The sequence below is a fragment of the Varanus komodoensis genome, unplaced genomic scaffold, assembly GCF_004798865.1.
Source record: "Varanus komodoensis strain SLA01 unplaced genomic scaffold, ASM479886v1 scaffold10, whole genome shotgun sequence".
Lineage (NCBI taxonomy): Eukaryota > Metazoa > Chordata > Lepidosauria > Squamata > Varanidae > Varanus > Varanus komodoensis.
Window position 1 is genome coordinate 2,999,217 of NW_025335269.1, and position 26,096 is coordinate 3,025,312.

The 26,096-nt window shown below is 43.6% G+C and overlaps 1 protein-coding gene across 2 annotated transcripts in view; it reads left to right on the top strand.

Moving 5' to 3' along the window:
• Nucleotides 1-26,096, top strand: part of COL15A1 (collagen type XV alpha 1 chain) — a 222,073-nt gene that overhangs the window by 97,532 nt on the left and 98,445 nt on the right. For both annotated transcript variants that reach the window (XM_044452802.1, XM_044452793.1), the window contains exons 10-16: nt 408-479; nt 4,656-4,733; nt 5,171-5,233; nt 8,858-8,992; nt 11,867-11,929; nt 13,700-13,735; nt 14,736-14,852. In XM_044452802.1, the coding sequence (XP_044308737.1) occupies nt 408-479; nt 4,656-4,733; nt 5,171-5,233; nt 8,858-8,992; nt 11,867-11,929; nt 13,700-13,735; nt 14,736-14,852 (564 nt within the window). The remainder of the gene's footprint in view (nt 1-407; nt 480-4,655; nt 4,734-5,170; nt 5,234-8,857; nt 8,993-11,866; nt 11,930-13,699; nt 13,736-14,735; nt 14,853-26,096) is intronic.

Consider the following 26,096-nt stretch of genomic DNA (forward strand, 5'->3'; position numbering starts at 1 on the left):
GTGTATTTTTTTCCAGGTACAGAGTAAAGAAAGTGAGCTGACCACAACCATGGCTTGCATGCAATTCTGTGCATACAGAAATGGTCAGATATTGCCCTTTTCTCTGTACCTGAGGCCACTTTCTCATGCATGGAGAAAGCAGGTATTCAGCTCCAGAGAAAGAAAGCCATTTTCTTTCTCCATTGCCTGATCAGGGTGCCTTGCTCTGACGGATAGCACGCTATGGATGGACCTCAGCATCTAGGACTGGGAGGCCCTTAATCAAGCCTGTAGACTGGAGGCACTGTATTCCTGCTTTATAGGGGGTTCTGCTTCCTTACTGGAAACTAGCTTCCTTTCAGCTATTCATGGCTTAGATAAAGTAGTCTTTAACTGTTGGAAGAACAGTAGTATGCCTTCCCTTTTAGGGTAAACCAGGAACTTCAGGCTTACCAGGAGAACCCGGATTAAAAGGAGAACCTGGTCCTAAAGGAGAAAAGGTGGGTGCTGTTTTAATCTACAAGAAATAAATGCATCAGCTGTCATTACAATGATGGCCATACTAATTAATACTTTTTGAGAATGAAGGTGACTTCACACAGGATAGTGCTTCTGTCTACAAGGCATGCTCCTTGCATGTAGGCCAATCCTACATATTAAGTGCTGGGAAGCCACATTTACATGGCAATGATGTGAACATGCTGGAACATGCTTGTAGTGGCATGACAAAAGCAGAATTCAGTGGATGGGAATGTGCTCCTACATCTCAGTCAAATTTCACAGAAAGAAGATTTTTGCCATGTACCCAGATGGGTCTTTGATCAAGGCCTTAGTGTGGAGAACCTGGGCATTCAGGGAAGTTAATGAGGAGAACTGATAGCCTCCTTAGCCTCCCTGATCAAAACATAGTATAAAACAGTGACTGAAGATTTCTCCCTCCTCTGGTAGGCTACTATGTTTGTGTATGCTTTGTCCATCTGGGTGAAGGCACGTGATCTATCTTTTTATTTTGCCCTGTTCCTGAGAATCATTTCCTGATCAGTGCACATTTTCAGGGCCAGAAGCAACAAGCTTTAGGGACTTCTTACTATAGCTTATTGTTCATTCCAGCAATATTAGTTAATTAGCTAATTGACATTCCACCATGCTTAAAACAAAACCATAATAGGTAAAGAGAGATCTTAACAAAATGTGTGTTTATATCTATTAAAGTACAGCAAAGTGAACCACTGTTTGGAGCATGTGACTCCACTAGTATACTAGCTGCACTGATTGCTTGACACTTGACTGCTTGGTCAAGACTCTGAAAGCCTTAAATTGCCTGGTATCAGGATACCTAGTGGATTGTTTCTCCAGTATAATCCTCTAAAAGAGCCAAGAGAGGCCCTTCTGCATCTTGCATCACTGTCAGTACTATGCGTTGTGGAACTTCCTCCTTCAGGTCGTGGAGCACCCTGTTCAAAGAGATTTGTCTAACCCCCTCCATCTAGGCCTTCCAATATCATCCAGAGACATGCTTATTCCAGTAAGCCTAGATCTAATTGTCTGTCATTTTCTTTTTTCTCAGAGTATTTGTGTGTGTGTCTATCTGGAAATATCAATATTATTGACAGACAGAATATTTATGCAAAAACAAATGCCAAGCATCAACATTATCTAACATTCCCACAAGTATCCTTCAGAATAATTAGCTAGGATGTCACTACACGTTTTTTTTTTTTTTTAAGGACACAAAGTAAGTGCACTGTTTTAATGTTGTTGTCTCCAGTTTCTTCTGTTCCTAATTTTATGTGAGCTGCATCTGGTGCTTGACACTGAGTGAAAGGTGTAAGGTGGTTTTAAACATATCCACGAACAAACAGCATTATACTTGTGGAGTTGAAATCTTTCCACAAACTGTCTATGTGACAGAGATGCGGAGGAAGGTGGGGAGAGAAAGGAGATAAAATGTTTGAGTGGGAGACAGACAAACAAGCATGAAAGATAGAGATATGCAAAAAGGTGCAGGGAGAAAAAGAATGTGGAAAAGGGGGGCAAGAAAAACAGGTGACAGAAAGAGTTCAAGGAAAAGGGAGAGGGGACAGGGAAGGAGCTTAAAATATAGGAAAGAAGGTGTAGGTGTGGGAGACAGATAGGCAAGCAAGGACAAGGTAGCCAGATAAGAAGGAAATGGGCAATTAAGGGGTGTGCAATGAAATGGATGGGAAAGAGATTATCCCATGGATTGCTGGTAATAGGGGAAGTTGGTGACTCCTATGTAACTGTGGCTCCTCATCCATTGCAGGGATTCTTTCAAGCTTCCCAGGAGCAATCTAGCGTGCTTAGCTCCATCCCCAAAATAGGTTCACCAATGCATCACTACAGAGAAAGTCCCTTCCTTTGTAGTTGATCCTTCATATCTCTGATGATAGCCGGAGAAGGGCCTTGGGAAAAATGCTGAAAGAATAAGCAGGTGACATGGATACCGGCATGCATGTATTTATATCTCAAGCCATTTTGGGTTTTGAAAATAAGGACAAGCAAGTTGAATTGAACTTGGGCATTATTTATTTATTTAATTTCTATACTGCCCAACAACCAAAGTACTCCAGGTGGTCTGCAAAGCACATTAAAAAAGATAGATTGTATTAAGACATATTAAAACATCATTAAAAATACAAATTTTAAAACCACATATTAAACCAGTTAAAATGTATAATACAATAACATAGAAACATAGAAATAGAGCGAGTCAGAAGGGGCCTCCCGGGCCATCTTGTCTGACCCCCGGCTCCAGCCGGCTCCACTCATGACATGCCCACCATGTGCATGTCTAGCCTATCCTTGAACACCCTCACCGAAGAGGCCTCGACACCACCTCCTGGGGAAGCCCATTCCATACCCTCAGGGTCTTTTTAAAAGAAAATGAAAAAAGAAGAAACATATTCAGACCTGTTTAACAACTAGCAGGCTCCAGAATCTACTTGAATGCCCTGGTGAATACAAGAGGTTTTGTCCTGGAAGTGCTGAGCAGGCTTCAAGATGGCTCCTAGATGTATGTATTGTTATTTATTAAAAGCTTTTCGAACCTGTCCACCACTAGTGTATCAGGATGGTTTACAATAAAAATGAATGGAACAAAACAAAACACCACAGCATCCTACAGTTTGATATAATAAAATCCCAGTTAAAATCAATTAAACATTCAAATGATGGGAAAATAACGTATTTCTCCTGACACCAAAAAGAATATAACATCGGCACCAAGTAAACCTCTCTGGGGAGCATATTCCATAGTCAGGGCACCACCACAGAGAAGGCCCTCTGCTGGGTAGTCACCCCTTCTAATCTCCTTCAAGGAGGGCTCCCAAAGAAGGACCTCCGCCTCCGATCTCAAGGGGCAGGAGGGCAGATAGGGAAGGCGGCACTCCTTCAGGTATCCAGGACCCAAGCTGTTTAGGGCTTTATAGGTCATCACCAGCATCTTAAATTAGGCCCAGACTTCAATTGGCAGCCAGTGTAACCAACAGAGGTTACACTTAGGGTTGTCCTTAGGACCAACAAGTAATAGACCTTGGGCAATCCTGGAGAGCTTCTCTGGGCAGCAAATGGAAGATTGAATGGAAGCAGTCAGGTACTGCTTCTTTGATGCTCTCACTGACTCCAAATATATTCAAATGTAAGCTCAAACATTACTATTCACTAGGAGTTTTCCTCCATCTGCACTCAATCGTTCCATCACTCTTAGTGCTGGGGTATACCACAGAGCCATACAAGCTCTACTACAGAGAGTGATCTTCCAGATACTCCAGAGTGATCATGTCAACCACCTGGGTAATCTGTATTCCAGAGATCAACCAGAGACTTGACAGGTCCACCAGCCATATCAGCTGGAAAATTCCCCAGAGTCCTCTGGAAATCATCTGGATCCATCAGCCTCTGGGTACAGACCACTGTAATGTGGCTCCCACCCTGCAAAGGGGAAAAATCATCCTGTCTGACCCGCCCATCACAAGATGCAAACACTCCAGATTAGGAGTCAGATGGAGAGGGAACCCTGGAGAGAGATTGAATTCCTACAGACCAAGGCAACACTCTCTCCTCTGCCCCCACTGGCACAGAGAATAACACTATTGAGGTGGGGGGGGGTTACCCTTGTGCTCCCCCTGAAGCAGCATCACCACCTTATGTCAGTCTGGCAGAAAGAGTCCTGCTGCAGCTCAGGCCAGGTGTAGGCAAGTTGTCCATCGAGTCCACAGTAAGCAAGCCTCTTTGCAGGAGTGGGGCCCTGGAGCTAGTCTCGGCAGCGCCTCAGTCTACCCATCCCCAAGATCAGCCAGGAGAGAAAGGCTTATGAGGTGGCAAGCGGGCTTGGGAACAGGCTATGCCAGGTGGGAGAGAGGGCTGGCAAGGTGGTAAAGCTAGCACTTCCACCCTTGCTGAGATAGTGCAGGGCTGTTGTTCAAGGCTGCAATCTCCCGGTCTTTGTGACATGAACTTTTCAAAAGGCTTTTGACCAAGTTCTTCACTAAAGATTTCTGAGCAAACTTTGCAATCACATGAGATAAGATGAAAAAATCTCTTATGGATCAGTACTTGGTTAAAGAATAGAAAGCAGAGTGTACGAATAAATGGGTAGTATTTGCAGAAACCACATTCAGAACCTCAAAATGTCATCATATTTACTCTTCTTCTAGGGAGATACTGGTGTTGGATTGCCTGGCCCTCCTGGACTTCCAGGGCCTCCTGGACCACCTGCTTCATCAAGAGGATTTGTGAGTTTCAGTGTCTCTTAAGAACAGCTCCTCTATTTGCTTGTCTTTTCAATCTTATATTGAAGCTTTGCAACAAACAGCAAATACTTGAGGGAGAGAATGTACGAAAGAAAGGGGCAAGAGAGACATGAGTAGATGTGGACATGAGAAGATGAGGAGGGGAAATAGATGTGATAGTGATGAAAGAAACAGAAATGAGCATATACATAGGTAGCAAATTGAACAGAGAGAGCTGGGTAAGAGATCAACAAAGGTAAGAAGAAATAAGGCTACTAGCAAGTCCCATGATTGGGTAACCAGATGTCAGATACACAGCAAAGGGATTGCCTGAAGGTAAAGCAAGGCAGGGAGTGGTTAGGCCATTGTTCTAAGTTCTTGGGGAGGAGTTGTTTCATCTCCCACTAACTAGCTTTTAAAATTAATATTATTCATTTCAGAGAAGAGTAGAAATAGAAGGCTCTGGATCTGGTGACTTTGGCAGAGATATAGAACTTCCCAGGGTAAGTTGGTACAGATTTTTGTAGATAAATTCCACTTTTCAAATTATACTGTGCATCTGAAGTTGTGAAAGACTGAAAGTTATGTTGGTGGAATCTAAATGTTGCTTTTTCTGAAACACCATAGAGTCAGTAGATATCTTCAGAAGGAAGAACTGCAATCCTGTGCCCATTTCTTTGGGGATTTGTGGGATGTAAGATCCTTGGTTATAGGACTGCATGGGACATTCCTTAATAGTCTGGGCATTGTCTTACAGCCCATTCTATCAAAAGTGTAGTCATGAAAATTCTTACATAGTGTTACCAACTTTTGAGGGCTCCTGTGCTTTAAGACAATTTAAGGAAGGGGAAAATTGGGGAAAAAGTCACTTCATTCTCCATTTTGTAGTGTTGGAAAGGCCCTGGATTTGAAATTCTGGAAGACCTGTAGTTGGTAATTAACATGTTAGTTGATAGATGTTGCTGGACATTAGCATCATATGAGTTGTATGTAAGAAAATGAGATTTAAGGAAAAAAGGCATTGACTTCCCTCACAATACACAGCTTACTTTCATGCCCAGAATGAACAAGTATCACCTGGAATTTCAATCAGGGAAATTCTCTTTGTCCCTGAATTCTAGAATGATTGTACCTCTCCTTTCTCTGAAAACTTCTATGATCACAGAATGCTATTAGATTATGCCCTGGTGTGACCATTTCCAGGGTTATTGACTGTTTTGCCTACAAGTCAAATCTTTGTAGCAAGTTCAAACAAACCTTCTTAAATGGAGGGAATGAGTGGGGTGGAATTGTCTATATTCCACAGACTTTACATCTCTTTGCTAACCCAAAGTAGCTTTCCCTACTCATTATAGTAGCAGTTTTGTGCAATGATGTGTTCAAGTTCTTTACTCCAAGTCTTGAGTCAAGTCTCAAGTCTTTACTTTCAAGTCCAAGTTGAGTCTCAAGTCATTGCAAGAAGTTTTCTAGTCAAGTCTCTTCTCAAGTTTTAAGAGCCAACTTTAACAGGAAAAAAGGAAGGTGGTGGTGGGGTGTGGAGGAATGGGAGAGTTGTGACCCCGCCCCGGTGTTCCATTTGCACTTCTCTCAGTGAAACATTGAGATCTTTTACTTCAAGCATGATTTATTTAAACAAAGCTGTGCTGTTATTCGAATTGATCAAGATTGCAATTTAGAAAAACGATTTTCTTTACTTGACTGGCCTCCAATCTGGTACTAGGGAACAGAATCAGAGGCAGCAGACAGGAGAAGCACTGTTGTGCTTCCAGCCAGCCATGGAGAGCAAAGTGTGCCAAAAATTGCTGAAGCCTTCCCCCTATACAGGTAGTCCCTGGGTTATGAACAAGTTCCATTTCTTGTCAAATTTGTATGTAAGTTGGATCACATGCATAAGGCAAATGTTTGTCTTAGTATATGTATATGTTTTACCTTCTATGCATTATAAAACACTTGAGAAACACTTCCATAGTCACTGAAGCATCTTAAATATAATACAGCATTGTAATTATGATGATAATACAGTAATAATAAAGTAACTACAGGTACTAGAGAGAGTGAATCTGATATGCATGTCTGTAGGTATACAGTAATGTAAAAAAGAGAAAAATAGTTATTAAAAGTTTTCTTTCAAATATATTCAAACACAATATATATAGTTTTCTTTCAAAGAAGAATATTTTTTCAAATCAGTGTCTTATAGAGTTAAGCTAGCTATAAGATATCATTCTTCCATAGATTATATCAGGAGCATGAATATGAATCAATTTGAGCACTTTAAAGTACTTTATGTTGTTGGTTCTTGTTCGTTCATTTTCTGAATATATTTCTGAGTTGCTCTGCTAATGTAAAATAAACCATAAGAATAATAAAATTCCACAGTTCCAAACACAACCAGACCTAAAACAAAATAAGCAGAACTTGCTTGCTTGCTGTCTATAGAATTAAGTAATATTTGCAGACCACCTAATTCTATAGCTAGAATAGGATAGGATCAAGCCTGCCAAATTTTACTCAGACAGGTTCTGGTTCTCTCTTTCTTGCTCTACTGCCATTTCATCATCATTTCATCATCTGTAGTATGAGCCTGCTAATACTGATCTAGCTCCCTTTTAGCATGTGCTGTACAAACAACTCTTGAGGACTACTTCAAAAAAGTGGCTCCAGTGATAACCCCCCACTCCCAGCAGCATAATTAAAGCCTGACTCTCTAGCCCCTGGTCTATCTCCATTAGTTAATGTTAGGCTTAATGTTAACTCATGGATTGGCAAGTTATTAATCAAAACAATAAAACAACAACAGATAAGTAGGGAAAACTGGGTACCTCTGCTCCTGCCACTCCCAGAAGCTGTTTTGTTGTGGTTCTGCTCCATCCTTGAGGCCTTACACCTGCCCTGAAGCACACTGGCTTGGGTACATTTCAGCCAATGATAGGGAACAAAAAGCTGTGAATATCTCTAGGGCCACTGATGACATGTTGTGTAGTTCTCTAGAGATATTCATGTACTTGACTTGGGAGCAACAAGTGAATGACTTGACTTGAGATTTCTGTTATTTTTACAACTGAGTCACTTTTTGGCACAAGGGAGTTCATGGGAGGGAGGGAGGGAGGGAGGGAGGGACAAGGGGTGGGGGCAGGGGAAAGGTAGTTATAGTACAGGTTGTTGTTGTTAGTTGTGAAGTCACGTCCAACCCATCACTACCCCATGGACAACATTCCTCCAGGCCTTCCTGTCCTCCACCATCCCCAAGAGTCCACTTATGCTCACACCGACTACGTCAGTGACTCCATCTAGCCACCCCATTCTCTGATAGTACAGGTAGTCCTCAATAATATAAAATAACGTGTGGACTGCTATAAACCCCATATGAATATCTCTAACGAAAAGTTATGAACACCTCTAGAGAACTATATGATATGCTGTGACACATCATCAGTGGTTGTGTACTTCCCTAGAGATATTCACAGCTCTTTGGAGAGTCCATCCCTTGAAAGCTTGATCACATGCATTTTGCCAACATGGAAAGTTTACTATGTATTTTTCTTATTATCATTTATTGCATTTTTAAAATCAAAGTGTTTCATATGTGCTATTCTAGGAACCTCTTACAATGGGTAAGTATTTAGGGTGGTAACTTATGCATCACCAGAGAAGAGAACATGAAAGGGCATATAATTTGCATGTGCTAATTTATATGGACAAATGCAAATTTAGAACAGATTACTATAATTTATATAGCAATGCAATGTATCTTGGCATCATGGGGAGACTATGAGCTGCTAATGTGTCCGCCTGCTGCTCAGTCTGCTGTCCAGGCACTTACTGTTCTGAGGTCCAAGCTCTCCCTTCTTATGGCTCCTCATATGCCTCCTTAATCTAGATTCAAACTAAAGCACCTTCAAATAGAAAACATTTTCAAACCGAGGACTGTCTTCTGATAGTTCTTCAAATAAAGGATGGTCCTTAGTAAAATAGGACACCTGGCCATCCTACAGTGGTATTATTATCCCCATAATGTGCAGTGTGAGTTTGAGGCTGATAGATATTGGCTTTTGGGGACCATCCAATGAATCCATTTTTGGTGTGACAGCTGCAAAGTTGTATAACAGTATCTCTAATTTGTATAGGGTGCACCTGGCCCACCAGGCCCTCCTGGTTCACCTGGACCTCCAGGAATGCCAGCACCAGATTCAAATGCAGGAGTCCCTGGGTTGCCGGGATCAAATGGGAAAGATGGAGCATCTGGGAATCCAGGCCCTCGTGTAAGTTTTTATTTTATATATGTGTGCTGTTTAGCAGCAAGGCTCATGAGACAGCATTTGCTGTTATGTGCCAGCAAGTCTTCTCCAACTTTTGGTGACCCTATGAATGACAGCCCTCCAAACTGTCATAGCGACATGAAAGCCCTGCTCATCTCTTGTAAATAAGAGACAGCACAGCAAAATGTAACTCTTACTTTTCCCTGCTTCCCAGGAGGAATGACCTAGTGTGGCACTGGGAGGACAAGCTGCTCTGGGTTTCTGCAGAGACATTCAGAGTCATTTGGAGAGTGGCCTCTCTCTTAAGACCAGGAAATGGGAAGTGAACTGAAATATACTAACTTCCAGTAGGCCAGTGTCTCTAGAATGTGAGGCTATGATGCCTTCAGGGAAATGACTGCTCCCCAGGTGAAGTGCGCTGCCACACACCCTTCTTTTTAATCTTAAGTAGGAGTGGTACAGTGATGGTTGCAGGTCCTACCTTCAGGATTGGTGGAGCTCACAGCTGCTTCTCCACATCACTTCCTGGGGTTGGAGCACACACTGCTTGGGTTCTGTATCCTGCTTTATCAGTATCCTGTAAAATTCAGAAGTTACAGCAGGCAAAATCTGTTATTCCTAGGATACACTTGGCCAGTTGGGATGAGATGATGCCTTGCCTTATGAGAGAATGCTTTTCAAGTGCTATGTAATGTACTTGGATTTACTTCCAATTTATTGCAATGGTACTCACTTCTACTGAAATGCACTTAAAGGCCACAGGTTAAAGAGTCTATTTCCTGGGGGGCATTTCCCCCATTTTTAATATTCCTTTTATTTCATTGCTGAAATGCTATTTCAGTATTCTGTAGAATTGCCTGAGGAAGAAATTAGTGGCTTGAATGTAGTCATAGGCTTGAAAAAAACATATTAATTTATCTAATAAGCCAATGCTATTGAGGTTGACACAAAAGGCCATGCTTTCCTCCCATGCTGCTAATTAACATGTTAGGGAAATTAAGACTTTGGCATACAGAAAGGAAACTGCAGCTGTGTGTAAATGAACCCCACCTCCCCTTCCACCTCAAAGCCTGAAAGGATGGCTGGGGTGGGAGTGATTAACACACACACACCCCTCCCCTCCACCCCGACAGCGTGTCTTTCCTGCTGCTTTCCCATAAAACAGCATCCAGGGCAGCTTACAAACATTAAAGAAAGCAATTTTAAGGTAATACATAAAACCATGTAAAAAGATAATAGACCATAATCCCAAATCAGTAAAGCGATGACAGCAGTATTAAAAGCACAGGGTGAACATGGTGACAGACTAAAAAATAGTCATGACAGCATCAGGCACATTTGCATGAGAAACTGCAGCAAAGCCCCCCCCCCCCCCCACCCCTGCTTGGTCAGCTACCCATCTAAAGCTGAAGCCAAGTGTTTCTGAAAAGGATTTGAAGATCTTAATGGGCAGGGGAGAAGGTGTACTGTCCCCAAACAGTTTTACCCTACCTGTGGTCCAAACCCATGTCATATCTATGAGTCTTAGCAAGGGCCAAAACAGTGGAGGCTGGGAGTTTCTGCAGGAAAGTTATTGATGGGGTGGGGTTAAGCACCTCCTGAGGGTACTCTGTAATTGACAAGAGGATGGTCAGGATATGCTATATTTGGCTGCTGTATAATATATGGTTTGCCCCAAGTTTTCTTTCACTAAAGTTTGTCATGAGTAGAATTGTAGAAATTCATTTAAATTCATTTTGATCAGCACTTATCCACTTTGCACCTCCCAAGCCCTACTGTGGACTCAAGCACTATATGCAGTCAAAGTCTGTACCTTGCTGAATTTGCAATGTATTCATGGACCCCCAAAATATACCTACTTTTGAAAAATGCACACAAATGAACCGTATGTCTGGAAAAATGCAAAATGCACACAAATATGCAGAAAAAACCCAAAGATTACAGTGTAGGATGAACATGATATGGAAAGAGCTTTGAGGTAAAAAGTTCTAGTTCTGCTGATCCACATATCCCTTCACATAAATCATAGTGACCTCTGTGCAAACCTGCTTAAGAATCATACAAAGTGATTATAAAAGCAGATTTGCCAACACAGGCGAAACTGCTGTGAGAAAGCTTCCTTTTTGACTGAAATGCTTGGATAAAAACTGCCTTTTCAAACTGTCAGTTTGCAGGTATTATGTCTGATTGCAGAGTTTGTGACTGGAATTTGACTAACATTATAAGAACTAAGCCCTTACAAATTTAATATTCTGATAAATGTAGGGTATTTCATATTGTCATGATTCTGTTTATGAGTAGTGAGACATTTCAGAGGCTCCAGCACCACTCAAGGTCCAGTTTTTGTGGAAGAAGTTCCCAGGAGACTTTCTGGCATGTCTGTCATATAACTTTTATTTACAGAAGACAATTTGTTTTTTTATTGCCAAGTACTTTTGTACCTGCTTCAGAAAAGAAGGAAATTCTACTTTTGTCACAGAAATGTGCTCAAATGGCACTTTCCAAGAAAAATCTGAAAAATCATTGCACTTGATATTACTATTGCTACATTTATATCCTGTCTTTCCCCCTTATGAGGAACCCAACATAGTTGACATAGGGATGCAGCACCCCTTCTTGTGTGCTAAATCTTCACTCAAAATCCCTTCCACCACTGCTTTACAGCTGTTTGCCAGGACCTGTGTTCTGACATGTGTGTTTACAGCTGTAAGAGATGGTTCTGTCTTGGATGCATTCAAGTAACTATTAAGAAGTTGCTATTTGATTAGAATTTTCAGATGATAAGGGTTATATTAATTAGATGGATGTTGCCCCTTAAAAATGGATGTTATGAGCAATTTTTAATGATATACACTTAACAGAAGCTGTCATTTTCAGGGCCCCCCTGGTCATCCTGGACAAAATGGGTCAATTGGTGTTGCTGGAGCCAAGGGTGAAAAAGTAAGTTACAAACTCAAGGGTGCATTGTTCCTATCTTTCTCTCCAGATTTAGGGGTTTCAGATTCTCTGGTCTTGTTAGCAACCCACCATTCTTTGCTTTTGATTTCCAGATTTCATTTAGACTGCCATGCTGGTGCAGTTAGCATCTTTCTTATCCTTCTAAATTACTGATACCATCAGTACCTATGGTTTGAACGCTTTTTAAATTCTGTAATTGTTATTCTGTTATTATAGCATGTTTTATTATTCTGATCTATTTTAAATTGCCTTTCTAAGCTGCTTTAAGTGCTACATTTTTGTAGAAAGGTGGGATCTAAACCAATCAATCAATGAATAAAGAAACCAGGGGTAAAAAATGTGCAGATGTTCTTGAACTGAAGATCCCATCAACTCTCAGCAGCCTAACTGAGTAAAACATAGGCTTGCCTCAAATAATTCTTTTCTCAGCTCATTTTCATCCTCACTTTTTTTGTTTCCTCATCTTTTTCTCAACAGCATTTTGGGGAGGGTGAGATTTGGATCTTCCTCACCTTTTTCTTCAAGAGCTCAGAAAAAATGGTAAAAGATAATGGGATTTAAGGCCACATGTTCCCCAGCTGTCACACAAGCACATTGATTAAACCATTACACAAAAGGAAACTTGATGGAAGAAACCTGTTTTTCTCTTCTCTGTGGCTAATAGCAGGTTTGGGGAAAAGAGAGTAATTTGCCTAACAGTGTAGTGTTAATCTGTCTTCCTCCATACAAGTTCCAAGCCAAATTTTCCCCACTGTCCAGAGCTATTTTTTAAGCAAGCAAATGATGTTGACAGCTCCAGCCTAGCTTGGCCCATCAACCTGATTCTCTACCAGCTACTCTGAACAAATATAAATAATTTTAAAAATCTAAGTATCAGCCAGGGCTGTTTGGGGAGATAGAAGACTGTTCCCTAAGTGTATTTTCCTCATGCAGGGCATGAGCAATCAGATCAGCAGTAAGAAGACACAGCTATTCTGTCTCTGATAATCTTCCCTGTACTGTATATTTAATGAGTGATTAAATTATAGATAGAGTTCTCCAGGCACATGCAAGACTGAATTTTCTCAAAGTATAAGTAGTGCACTATACCAACCACACAACATTGCTACATTATTTAAAGATGTAATATAAAGGTTTGAGCTGTACTTTTTTTCTGAAGGGCATAATGAAGTTTTGTTTACAATCCATGACTGTATGTGTATAATAATTATAATCTGTATAAAATTTGTTTCTCACTGGATCAGTGAGATGTAGGGATTAACCAACTACACCTTGGTGGTCTCAGAATTTCCTTGATAAAGGGCATGTTGCCAGTGTAGAGAGGCACAGCAGAATTATTCCTTCTCAAAAAAGGTGATCTGCTGGGTATCTGAATGAGCCATTCTTCTTGGCATGCCTCTGTATGATCAATTACTCCTATTCTGTGGGTGAAGAATTCTGTCTAGGGCTACAGGCAAAGGTAATGTTTTCAGAACATTTTCTCTACCTATCACGGTTTCAGTGATTGCAGTCTCCATTCTGCAGCAATAGCACCACAAAAATAATTTAAGATTAAAGAAGCATTCTTTTGGGAAAACCTTGCCACAGGGCAAAATCTTTAGAAAGATGTTAGCCTGTTGTGTTTTTGTATACAATTATAACATATCTTTTAAAAAAATTAACTCACTATGCCTCATTTGCTTGCATTCATATACCAGTATTTGCTGCTTCCAAAGCCTCTTTACTCTATAGCTGTTTTATTGTATTTTACAGGGTGACCAAGGTATTCAGGGGTCAGTTGGACCAAAGGTAATTGACAAAATACGTTTAATAACTTCCTAGTTATTACTGGTAAACCCTGGCTGCACTGGAAATATTTATTACATGGCTAAGATTTTGCTTACAAAACCACTCCTGGTTTAATCTATGCAGAGCTTTCTTCCACTGCACCATTATTTTACACTTCCCTGAAAATTGAATGTGATTTCAGTGCATAGAGCTCCAGTTATTCATGTTCAACCCACAGTCAAGCAAGGAGTATCTCAAGTTCTTTGGAGCTAACAAAAATAATGCAGGGCCAACCAACTTTTCTAGCTCAAACAGACTGCAGAAAATGGTTGCTACTTAGTATAAGCCTGGAGAGGGAAGCCTGTTTTCCCCCATTTTAAAAGGTCAAAATGCCTCTTCTGCGGCTCAGTTACTGGCAGTAAGCTTTTTTAAAAAAGCTAACCTATGCTGGCATTTTGGCCTCACCCCCTTTGCCTTCCACTGGAATGTGGCCCCTTAGAGCTGCTCTGAAGTAGAATTTGGCCCTCAGGTCAAAATGTTCTGTACTTCTGCCATATGCTTTTGGCTTCAAATTCATTTTTACAATGATGGGCTCAGCATTGTCAGTTGAGGTCAAAGCCATGCTTTATTATTTCTTCTTCTACCAATACTACTACTTTCTCATCATCATCATCTTTTTAATAGAGTGTTTCAAGCCAATTTAATTTTTCACGTGAACCTTGCCTTCTATCCAGGAAAGATGCTTAGTCCCTTAATGCTGTACAGGACAGGCTACCACTGCTCAATGATGAAGCAAATGGCTTTTGTAGATGTTCAAAGTTGTTATAAATATCAATTTCATATCTACTTTTTAAAGATGGAACTGGGCAAAAAATGGGAGGCAATGGTCTCAAATGAATTGGCTAAATTGCACTGTAACTACAGGGAAGAGATTCCTTCCAACCTAGTTATACAAGGTTTCTTCATCTTAATACTACGGATTTACATCATGCAATGTAAAATAATCTATTTTCTCTCTCAGGGAGACCCTGGGGATATTGGATTGCCAGGCCCAAAAGGGCAAGCAGGAGCTGATGGGGCAACTGGGAAACCTGGGCCCCCAGGGCCACCTGGGCCAGGCTATGGCTATGGATTTGAGGTAATCTGTTTAAATGGAGTTAACTGGCTTACAAGTTCAGAGGGGAAATATGCCAGTCATGTTTGTGTTTCTCAGTGCAGTAAAAAAAGCACAGAATGCTTTGACTAGATCACATTTCTACTTAAACCAGGTAACCTCTTTTGAGTTTATTTTATTTGTCCTTCCAGCTAACCCATTCACAATTCTGCACAAGTCATATTAATTACCAAAATGAACAGTATGGAGAGATTCTTGAGTTGACTATTCCATCATCTTAACTGTCAGAGGTGCTCTATTATAAATCAGAGGCAGTGAATACTTTGTTTTCAAGGGTAAAAGGTTTTTTTAAACAAGCAAATGATGTGCAAAATTGTCTTAGATTTACCCTGACAGCTGTTGATTTGCATTAAAAATGAGTTTAATAAATGTGAGGGCTGCCATGGAACACCTACCCTTAGTGATTTATTCAGTTCAAAAAATTTTGTACTTCTGTGATGCTTGCAAGGAAAAGCGCACTGGTTCTCCTCTTTAGAGTATATAGTCATACGTTCATGGGAATGGTGGCTGGATCTTTTTGTGGGCATGCATCCATTTCAAAAATGCATTGCTGGAAGAAATGGAAAAGGAACTATCAAGCAAGCTACAACATCAAATGGAACAGAGTTTGCAAGTAATTAGTGGCAGGCCAGCTGAGCCACCTTTCCATGCAGAGTCCATGCAGACATACCTGGAAGGAGGAATTGGCTTCCGTCTTCAATAATGATGGGAGAGTTTCCTCCAAGCTTGTCTCAAATAATTCTTTCCTCATCTCATCTTTTGATTTCCTTATCTTTTTTCTTAACAGGATTTTCAGATGGGTGGGATTTGGATCTTCCTTACCTTTTTCTTATAGAGCTCAGTAAAAGCTTGTCCAGGGAGAGCTGTGTCTCTGTTTCCCCCACCCCCTCTTCTAAGCAAACTGTGGGCAGCCTGCCTAAAGCATGGGCAGAAGGACAAAAAGAAAATCAGCCCTGGGGTCAAAGGTGTCATTTGAGGAGTGCAAATGAACAAGGCAGTGTATTTCCTAACTCAACCATCAACTAGTGGAGGTATGCATGGTGTTCCAGAAGGGTTGAAAGTAGAAATTCTTCCTTTAGTCTAGCCTGCACCTGCTATACTGTAATTTAAGTTCATTGTTTCATGTTCTACAACCTGAGTGAGACTATGTGTTTTCCTTCTTCTTTGTTATAGCCTTTGAGGTACCTGTAGAGTGCTAGCATGTCACCTTGTAGCCTATTTTTCTTCAGGATGAACAGGCCTGTTCTTTCATTCTCTCATCAAAAGACATATTTTCCAGGCCCTGTATCATTTTTGCTGCCCTCCTGAACCCTCTCCAGATTATCAGCATCCTGTTTAAACTTGGGTGCCCAAAACTGAATACTGTATTCCATGTGAGGTCTGACCAATGCAGAGTAGAGAGGATAAGTATTTCTCTATTTCTGGAAGTGATGCCTCTGTTTATGCATCCCCAAATAGTATTTGCCTTTTTTGTGGCTGCATCACACAGCTGGCTTCTGTTTAGCCAACAACTCCAAGAGCTCTTTCACTCCCAGTACTGTTGAGCCAAGCGTTCCCCATTTTGTATTGATGCAGCTGATTTGTGTTGCCTAGATGAAGAACTTAGCATTTGTCTCCACTGAATTGCATTGTTGTTTTCTACCCTGCATTCAAGCTTGGCTAGGTCTCCCTGCATCTTTTTGTCTTCCAGGGAGTTAGTTATTTCACCCAGTTTTGTATTAACTGCAAATTTAATTATCATTCCCTGGATTTCTTCATCAAGACCATTAAGAAAAATGTTGAAGAATACTGGTCCCAGGACTGAGCCCCCTGGTACCCCACTCCAACTTCACTCCAAGATGAGAAGCTACCATTGATGATCACTTTCTGTGACCTATTTTGAATCCAGTTGTGGATCCACCTAATGGTAGTTCTGCCAAGCCCACATTTTGCTAATTTGTTTATTAGGATGTCTTGGGGCATGTCGTCCTTCCCAACAAAAGCAACAAGCCCGGTTACTGCTACTAAACTCTTTATTCCACACAGAGCTAACAATTACAGATATGGATGATGATGATGATAATGATGATGATGCTAGTGATGATGATGAAGTTGTCCTCTCTTTCTGAATGGGATTAGTTCATGGAATACTTTTAACTCTCCTCTGCCGTCCCTCAGTGGGCAGGTCTGAGAGACTCCTCTCTTTGTCGGTCCAACAGTCTCATCTTTAACTTCCCCATCTATGTGTGCGTCTGCGGGAGTGCGCATCTTCTAATGGCCCTTCAAGGCTAACTCCTGTGTTCTCAGCACTCTTTATCTGCAGGTACTGCAACCGTCCCCTCGGCAACCTCTAGGTCGGCCTCTGATTGCCATATGCTTTTGGCTTTCGATTTCCTCCTGAATCCCCCTCCCTCTGTGCTCTCATCCCTTAGGAGAGTGTGGGGGTATTTGAATTATAGGCACCAAATACACATCTTGCTGTAATGAAGTCTCTCTCTCTCTCTCTCTCTCTCTCTCTCTCTCTCTCTCTCTCTCTCTCTCTCGCCAAAGACTCCTCTGAGTCAGCACGCACGGCACTACGCCCCCCTCACAACTCCCTCTCCCCCATCAAGGTAATGGGCACTTCCTGCCCTGCTTGTGGGGAAAGTGAGAGTGCCAATTTGCGAGAAGGCGCTGAAACCAACAGGAACTCAGTGGACAACCACACCCAGTCCCCTACTCATAGTGGTGGTCCTGGCTGACGGTGCGTGTCAGCCACTGACCTATAAGCGGGCTTGGCTCATTCCAATTGCTCACTGAGCAGTGCCTGGGCCGAGAGCAATTTGTGAAGAAATTCTCCCACTGCTGGCACTGAGGCAGACGGAAGAACACTGGAAAAAGCACAAGGGTGATAGCCCAAGTTTGCAAAGAAAGGAGTCTGCTGGGTGGAGGCATGCACTGAATTGTTGTAAGCAAATTCAGCAAGGGGGAGGAAGGCAGCCCAGTTGTCCTGTTGATAGTTCACATAGCAACTGAGGTACTGCTGCAGTGTTGTTTTTAGCCATTCTGATTGTCCGTCTGTTTGGGGGGGGGGGGGGTGCTGAGGACAATCATAAGTCTACTCTGAGTAAGGAGAGAAGTTCTCTCCAGAGCCTGGAGGTGAACTGGGCTCCCAGAACTGAAATTAATGCAAGGGGCCACCCGTGTTGTCTATAAATAAAGTTCACAAACAGGGAGGCTGTGGCCTTGGTGGTGGGAAGCTCCATACAAGGAATAAAATGAGCCATCTTGGTAACCAGGCCTGTTACAACTAAAATGGTGGTAAAACCCTTGGAGGGTGGTAAATCAGTAATGAAATCTAAAGAGACAGTGTACCAGGGACCAGGGGGTATAGGCAGGAGCTGTAGTAACCCAACTGGCTTGCTGTTTGGCCCGCTGACAGGTGTGACAGGACTGAACATAAGATTTGACATCATTACTTACTCGAGGCCACCAAAATTCCTTGGTAACTGCATGCAAAGTCTTATAAACCCCAAAATGAACAGTAGAGGGAGCATCATGACACTGCCATAAGACACGTTCCCTAAGTGGAAGAGGTACATATACAGTGTGGTTACAAAACAAGCCATTCTCAAAACAAAATACAGAAGACAGCGTGCCTGCATCCTGATCCCCCAGTTTGGCCCTTACAAAGGCATCAGTCTGTTGCGCCTGGCGGAGGTCATCCAGCCATGAGGCCGAGGTGGTGACTGCTGCCAGTGACTCTGGGCACAAGCTCAGTGCTGGCTCGGGGTGTGTGCCACCACTCTCAAAATACTCCGGTTTCCTTGACAATACATCTGCCAGGAGATTCTTGGAGGGCAGAATATACTCTATGTTAAAACAAAAGTGCCCAAAAAACAACACCCACCACGCTTGCCTCTGAGAAGTTTGGCAGAGGTAAAGTGGACCAAGTTTTTGTGGTCAGTTTGAATGAGCAGTGGATGCATGGCACCTTCCAGCAAGTGTCTCCACTCCTCTAGGGCCACCTTAATTACCAACAGTTCCTCTTCCCAGTTGGTGTAGTTATGTTCAGAGGAGGTGAGCTTACGTGAATAAAAAGTGACAGGTCTGAGCTCACCATGTACCCCCGCTTCCCATTGTAAAAGGACTGCCCCCACAGCCCTGTCTGAGACATCTGTTTGCAACACAAAAGGAGCAGCAATATCAGGATGGATCAATTGATCTTCAGAAGCAAACTGTCACTTTAAGGCTTCAAAAGCCTCCTCTGCCTCAGGGGACCAGCAAAGGCATCTCTTTTTTTAGGAGGTCAGTTAAAGGGGCAGTTAGGTGAGAGTAATTTGGGATGAACTTGCAATAAAAATTGGTAAAGCCTAAGAATTTTTGCAGCTCCCACACTGTACGAGGCAGTTTCCAGGAGAGCACAGTTTGCACCTTGTCTGGGTCCATTTTTAAACCAGCCTGGGAAATTTGATATCCCAAATACATTAAGGTGGTGGTGTGAAATTCACATTTTTCTAGCTTTGCTGAAAGGTGCTTCTCCCTCATCCTCTGCAAGACTGCTCTCACATGCTGTATGAGTCTCAGGGTCCTGGGAGAAAATCAACAAATGGTCCAAGTATGCGATCAGAAAATCATCCAAAAAATCATGGAAAATTTAATTTATTAACCATGTAAACACTGTGCCTACTCCTGCTAGCCCAAAAGGTACAATTTTGAATTTGAAATTTCCATAGCAGCTTGCAAAACTGGTATACCGTTCAAAGCCAGGCCGTTTTCTGAGATTATAGGCATTTCTGAGATCTAACTTGGTGAAAATGTATGCCTGCCCCAACCGCTCTAGCATCTCTGAGATCAGAGGCATGGAATGTGTATTGAGGATGGTAATTAAGTTCAGACAAATTCTAGGTTCATTAGAATTACACTTAGGAATAATTAAAGGAGTGGCTGATGTGGGAGATGAGGATGGCTGGATGAAGCCTTTTTTCAAATTAGTGGAGATAAACTCCTTTAGTATTTGCAGCTCCTTTGGAGACATGGACCACAGCTTGCCAACGGGGAAAGATGCCCCTGGCTGTATATGAATCTCCATGTCACAAGAGGGGTGGGGGGGTAGTTTTTCAGCCTCTTGGGGATCAAAGACATCCCAAAAGTCCTGGTATGGAGATGGTAATGAGGCAGGAGAGGATGAGGAGTTGTCAGTCACAGAGTCTCTTTTGTAGTGCTAACTGCCCCCAAGGGCTTGACAGCATCAAGGCAGTAAAGTACTCCGACTTGAACAACACCTGCCCAGTTTCCCACACTATGTTGGGGTTCGTGTTTGATGAGCAAGTCTATTCCCAACACCAGGGGATATTGTAAGTCTTTTACTAACAGAAATGCAGCTTGTCCACAATGCTTACCAATGTGCAGCATCAGCAGTGAGGGCTGGCGCGATAACGGCCCCCCTTGTAATGGCCATTGCTAGATCGAATCCATTTTAAGCGGATTTGGCAACAACAAGGTTGGGAAGGAATGTTTTGTGGCAAAGTCTTCATAAATGATGCTGTGGCACCACTATCAAAGCTGTAGTCTGTACTTCCGATTGTTGCGGCGCCTTTAAAAGAACGTCATTCCATAAATGCTGAGCTGATGCTGGGTCTTGCCAGGGGAGCACATCTGGTTGTTTGTTGCGGAACCCAGCGTCACGGTGCTCAACGATGCTGAGATGTGGAGTTTCCTGCTGGTTTATTCCAAGAGCAAGCATGAGCTGGATACCCTCTTTGCCCACAAGTAAAGCACAGTCCAGCGGCTCGACGATGATCCATTTCACTCTTAGGAGGGCACGGCTTGAAGACTGCATTGGCTCTGGCTCAGGCTGCTCTGCCATCTCAGGAACGTAGTCGGGAAAATCTTTGGAGGGTAGCAGCTACCCGCGGAAAATACCTTTCCCCATATGGCAGTGGGCCAGAGTGACCAGCATGCCGTTCTTTCCTACGCTCTTCCAACCGTGCGTCAATTTGAATGCTTAGAAGCATCAACTTTTCCAAGTTTTATGGGGGAGAAGAGTGAACCAGCACATCTAATATCTCACCCTGTAGTCCTCACTGCACCATCAGAGCCTCCTCATTTCATTTGAGATCATTCAATAGCTGAAATAATGTCGTGTAGTCGGCTGCAGAGCCAGCACCCTGCCGAAGGCATTTGATTTCGCAGACCGCCATCTCTTTGCGCATTCCCACGCCCATGGTCCCATGGGTGTTAGGAAAGTCACAGCATCGTTGAGCACGGGATCCTACACTATCAGCCTCGTGGTCGCCCACTGTGCAGCCGCTCCCAAAAGCTGGTTGACAATGAAGCGTCCACCCGACTCTTTTCATCCGGCAAGTCATTGTGGTGTAGTTACATGTACAACTCACATTGAGCTCAAAAGGTTGTGAACCCTCCCCTCTTTCCGTCATACTTAGGCAGGGGTTCCACAGGGCATCTTTTCAGCTTGAGTTTGGAAGCTTGAGGGGGAGTCGCTGTGGCCGCCTTAGCTTGCAGTGTGGCATTCTCTGCTTGCAGGTGTCCTATCTCCTCTGTTGCCTCTGCTGCCACTGCCACTGTTTGCATTTCCACCTTCTCAGCTCACAAACACACGATCTCCTCTCGTAACTTTTGGATTTCTGCCACTGCCATTTCGGCCATAGGATCAATTACTACACTGCACCGAAAGTCAGCGCCCAGCCGTGTAGGGTGCAACGCCCTTCTATGTGGGAAGGGGGGAAAGAGAGGACAAGCTGTCGTGTGGCTGGCGCTCCTCCTCAAGGAAAGCAACGAGCCCGGTTACTGCTACTAAACTCTTTATTCCACACAGAGCTAACAATTACAGATATGAATGATGATGATAATGATGATGCTAGTGATGATGAAGAAGTTGTCCTCTCTTTCTGAATGGGATCAGTTCATGGAATGCTTTTAACTCTCCTCTGCCGTCCTTCAATGGGCGGGTCAGAGAGACTCCTCTCTCCAACAGTCTCGTCTCTAGCCGCCCCAAGCTGTGCATGCATGCGTCTTCTAACAGCCCTTCAAGGCTAACTCCTGCTTTCTCAGCACTCTTATCTGCAGGTGCTGCAACCGTCCCCTCGGCAACCTCTAGGTCGGCCTCTGATTGCCGTACGCTTTTGATTTCCTCCCGAATCCCCCCTCCCTCTGCGCTCTCATCTCTTAGGAGAGCACGGTCAGGGAGTGCGGGGGAGCGTGTTTGAACTACTGGCACCAAATACACATCTTCCTGTAATGAAGTCTGGATTCCACGGGAAGCCTCTCCCTCTTACACACGCCAAAGACTCCTCTGAGTCAGCATGCATGACAGGGCACTTTGTTGAAGGCCTTACTAAAGTCTAGGTAAACTCTGTCTACTGCATTTTCTCTGTCCATTTGGGTGGTAACTCAGGTGCAGAATGAGATTAGGTTGGCTTGGAATAAGTTATTCTTAAGAAATCTGTGTTGGCTTCTGCTTATAACTACATTTTCTTCAAGGTGCACACAGACTTATTTTTTAATTTGTTCCAGTAATACTACTGATCCTGATCAAATGACCAGGTTCACAAAGCATGGTGGAAAATAAGCTATGGTTGCCTCTTTTCTTTCTCACTCCACAATTGGGCACTGCACAATTTGCCTAATTACCTCATGGTGTGGAACTTCCCATGCCATGCTGGATGGTGAGCAGGTGAACTGATGCCTTGTGTTGCTGCTGAGTAGCCAGCTGCCTGAGTAGATACACCTGGATATAGCAACAAAGTTGGCAGCTGGGTTTGTTGTAAAGTCAGTCCTTGCGTCCATGTGTTCATTGGGTGGCCTGCTGCTGCTGAGCAGCTGCTTTAAATTAGAGACTGTGTGCAGGAACAGGGCTAGTACCCAAGGCCTGGTAGAGGGAGATGTTGTTCAGGATGTCAGGGTCATGTGGGAGTGATTAGTAGCGAGCTCTTTTCTGTTCCTCTCTTGGATATGTCCTTCAGTGACTATTTCCTGGTAACAGGGATTTGCACCCTGAATGTCCTTCAAGCAAACTATGATGCTTGCCTGGTGAAGTGAAAGAGATCACCAAAGCCAGATATAACCTGCAATAGTCTTCTTCAGAGCATGCTGAAAAGGTGTCCACCTGTGGTAACCTGCAGCTCCTAGAGAAAAAGCTCACAATCTGGAGTTATGTTAAAATAGAAGTAGGGATGATCCAAAAGTTAAATTTCTTAACTTTGATTGAAATTATTTTCAATGTGCGTGTGGGGATTTCAGACCCCCATAACTGCTGGTAGTTTGGATGGTTTTCCCTCCAAGTTTTAGACAGTACTGTGGAATAATTTCTTTCACACAGAAATGTATTTCTCTTTCTGACATGCAATGACACTGGCACTGGACTATCGTCTGCCAGCCACTGGCAGCCATTATAGTACATGCCATGTCCCTTGAAACATGCTATTTTGGGATGGGGATAGGGACGGGCAAAAAATTGGTGCAGTTCACATTGTTACACAAACCTGCCTTATCTTGCCGTTTGAACCAATATGCAAACTCATAATCATCCTTTGAAATTCATAGTTTTACAAATTTTGCAGTGGAGTTCTGCAATAAAAAATGTTGACAAACATGCAATATATTTGGGGAAATGACATTAACATGCATTGTTGCGACTGAGTCAGGCGGGGCGGGTGCAGGCTAAAGCTGCCCCTTTCTTGATTTTCCATGAAGAGCAACACAAGAAAGACAGTGCACTCACCGGGCCTTTATTTCCTCGTTACAATTTCACCCGTTCACTTCCCGCAGTGCCTTGGCCCTGGCCTGCTCTCCCTTCCCTCCTGGCGCTATGGCAACAAATGACATCACTCTGCCAGGAACACTTCCCAGTCTCCACTCTCAGTTTGTGCTGGCCCACCTGCCAGCAACAGCTCTCTTCCAACCACACATGTGTTTCAGCTTTCTCTCCTTTTCCCCCTTCTCATTCCTCTGTCTCCTCTTTATATACCCTCCTCCTGCACCACTCCACCCAACCCAGCTGTGCCTGCCTCAGTCTGCAATCCCATACAGCTGTGCGCTCGCTTATGTCTCCTGGCTGTTGTCTTCTTGCGAGTTGCTCTCCCCACACAAATTCCCAGCCTCGCCCTGTTATGTTCGGCCCTGCTCTATGGAAGGCCCCAGGAAAAGGGGTAAGCCCCTCTGCCTCCTCACATACCCTCCCCCACTCCAAGAGGGGATCACCATCTCTGTGCAAGGGCCAGGGACCCTGGCGGGAAAAGAAATCAGCGTTAGGATGTTGGTGACTGTGTCTATGCTTGACTGTAAATGTGTACAGCTGTAACGCTAAATACCAATGGGTGAGGCGGGGGTTGACATCCTTCATCCTATTCAGCCATTGTAATGAAGCATGGTCAGTGACCAACATGAACAGGACACCCCAGAGATAATGTCTCAGCGCTAGAACAGCCCATTTGACAGCTAGAGCCTCCCTCTCTATTGTGGAGTATCAGCGCTTGTGTGGTTCCAGCTTACGGCTCAAGTAGAGTACCGGATTTTCAGCTGCCCCTTCTCCCTGGGTCAGAACTGCTCCCAAGCCCACAGTAGAGGTGTCAGTTTGGAGAATAAAAGGCCGGGTGAAATCTGGCGACCGTAAAATAGGCTGGCTGAGGAGACAGGTCAATCCTTCATAAGCTTGTTCCATCTCTTTAGACCATACTTGGGTATGGCTTTGCCTTTTCTTAAGCACCTCTGTCAAGGGGGCTGCTTTGGAGGAGAAATGAGGAATGAATCACCAATAGTAACTGGCAAGGCCCAGAAACTGTTGTACTTCCCTTTTCGTGCGAAGTCGTGGCCACTGGCTCAGCTTCTCCACTGTATCTGCCATAGGTCATATCTGCCCGTGCCCTATGATATACTCCAAATACTGCACCTCCTGTTGAGCTATTCTACACTTACCGGGATTAGCCGTCAACCCAGCCTGCCTTAGAGCCAGTAAAACTTGCTGGAGGTGGTCTAGATGCCGCCCGCAACTGAATATTACAATATCATCGATATAGGCCGTGGCACGATGGGACAAATGTCCCAAGACTTTGTCCACAAACCACCAGAAAGTTGCGATGGCCCCATGTAACCCAAATGGCATATATTTAAATTGAAATAGCCCTACAGGGGTGGCAAAGGCTGTTTTTTCTTTGGACTCTTCAGTCAATGGGATTTGCCAATACCCCTTAGTGAGATCTAGGGTCAAAAGGAAATGGGCCTGCCCCAGAGGATCCAGCAACCCATCTATTCATGGCATGGGGTATGCGTCAAACTTTGATACCTTATTTACCCTTCTGAAATCAACACAGAAACGGATACTCTGATCCTGCTTGGGAACTAAGACTGGCTGACTTCTCCAAGCATTCACCAATTCCTCAATGACCCCTAACTGGAGCATCCGTCTTACCTCCTCTACTATCATTTGCTTCAGTTGCAGCGGGCAGGGACGTGTTGGTACCCTGACAATGGCCCCAGGGACTGTTTGTATATGGTGAGCTATGACTGTTGCGTGCCTGGGTTGATCAGAGAATACCTCCACAAATTCTGCCTCCAAGGCCCGGACTAATGCTACTTGAGCGGGTGTTAGTTGGGGATCAAGAGATAACTTTCCAGGGCCTAAGGATGGAGTCTCGGGTCCCCTGGCTGTGCAATCTGTCTGATGACTGGTACTCTTTCTTTCTCCCTTGAGTAGATTTACATGATAAATCTACATTGAGCGCTGCCTATCAGTGAGATGTATCTGGCCCCACCCTCCTAATGACCTCATAATGCCCCTGCCACTGTGCAAACAACTTGCCCCCTCCCATGGACAGGAGCAGGAGAACACGCTGGCCTGGTTGAAACGTCTGGGGTTGGACACGCCAATCGTAATAGTACTGCTGCTCTCCTTGGGCCTGCCTTAAATTACTCTCAGCCCGTTGAGCTAGGTCGGTGAGGTGTTTTCTCATATCCAACACATACTGGAGGGTGGAGGGGGGCTCTGGGGCTGACGCCTCCCAATGCTCCTTGACCAAGTCTAGAATTCCCTGGGGGTGTCACCCATATAGTAGCTCAAATGGCGAAAACCCTAAAAAGGCTTGAGGCATCTCTCTTATCACAAACATCAAGGGGCCCAACAAAACATGCCATTGATGGGGATAGGTTGACACAAACTTTCTAAGCATCTGCTTAAGGGTCTGGTTAAAGCATTCTACTAGACCATTGATCTGTGGATGATATACCGTGGTG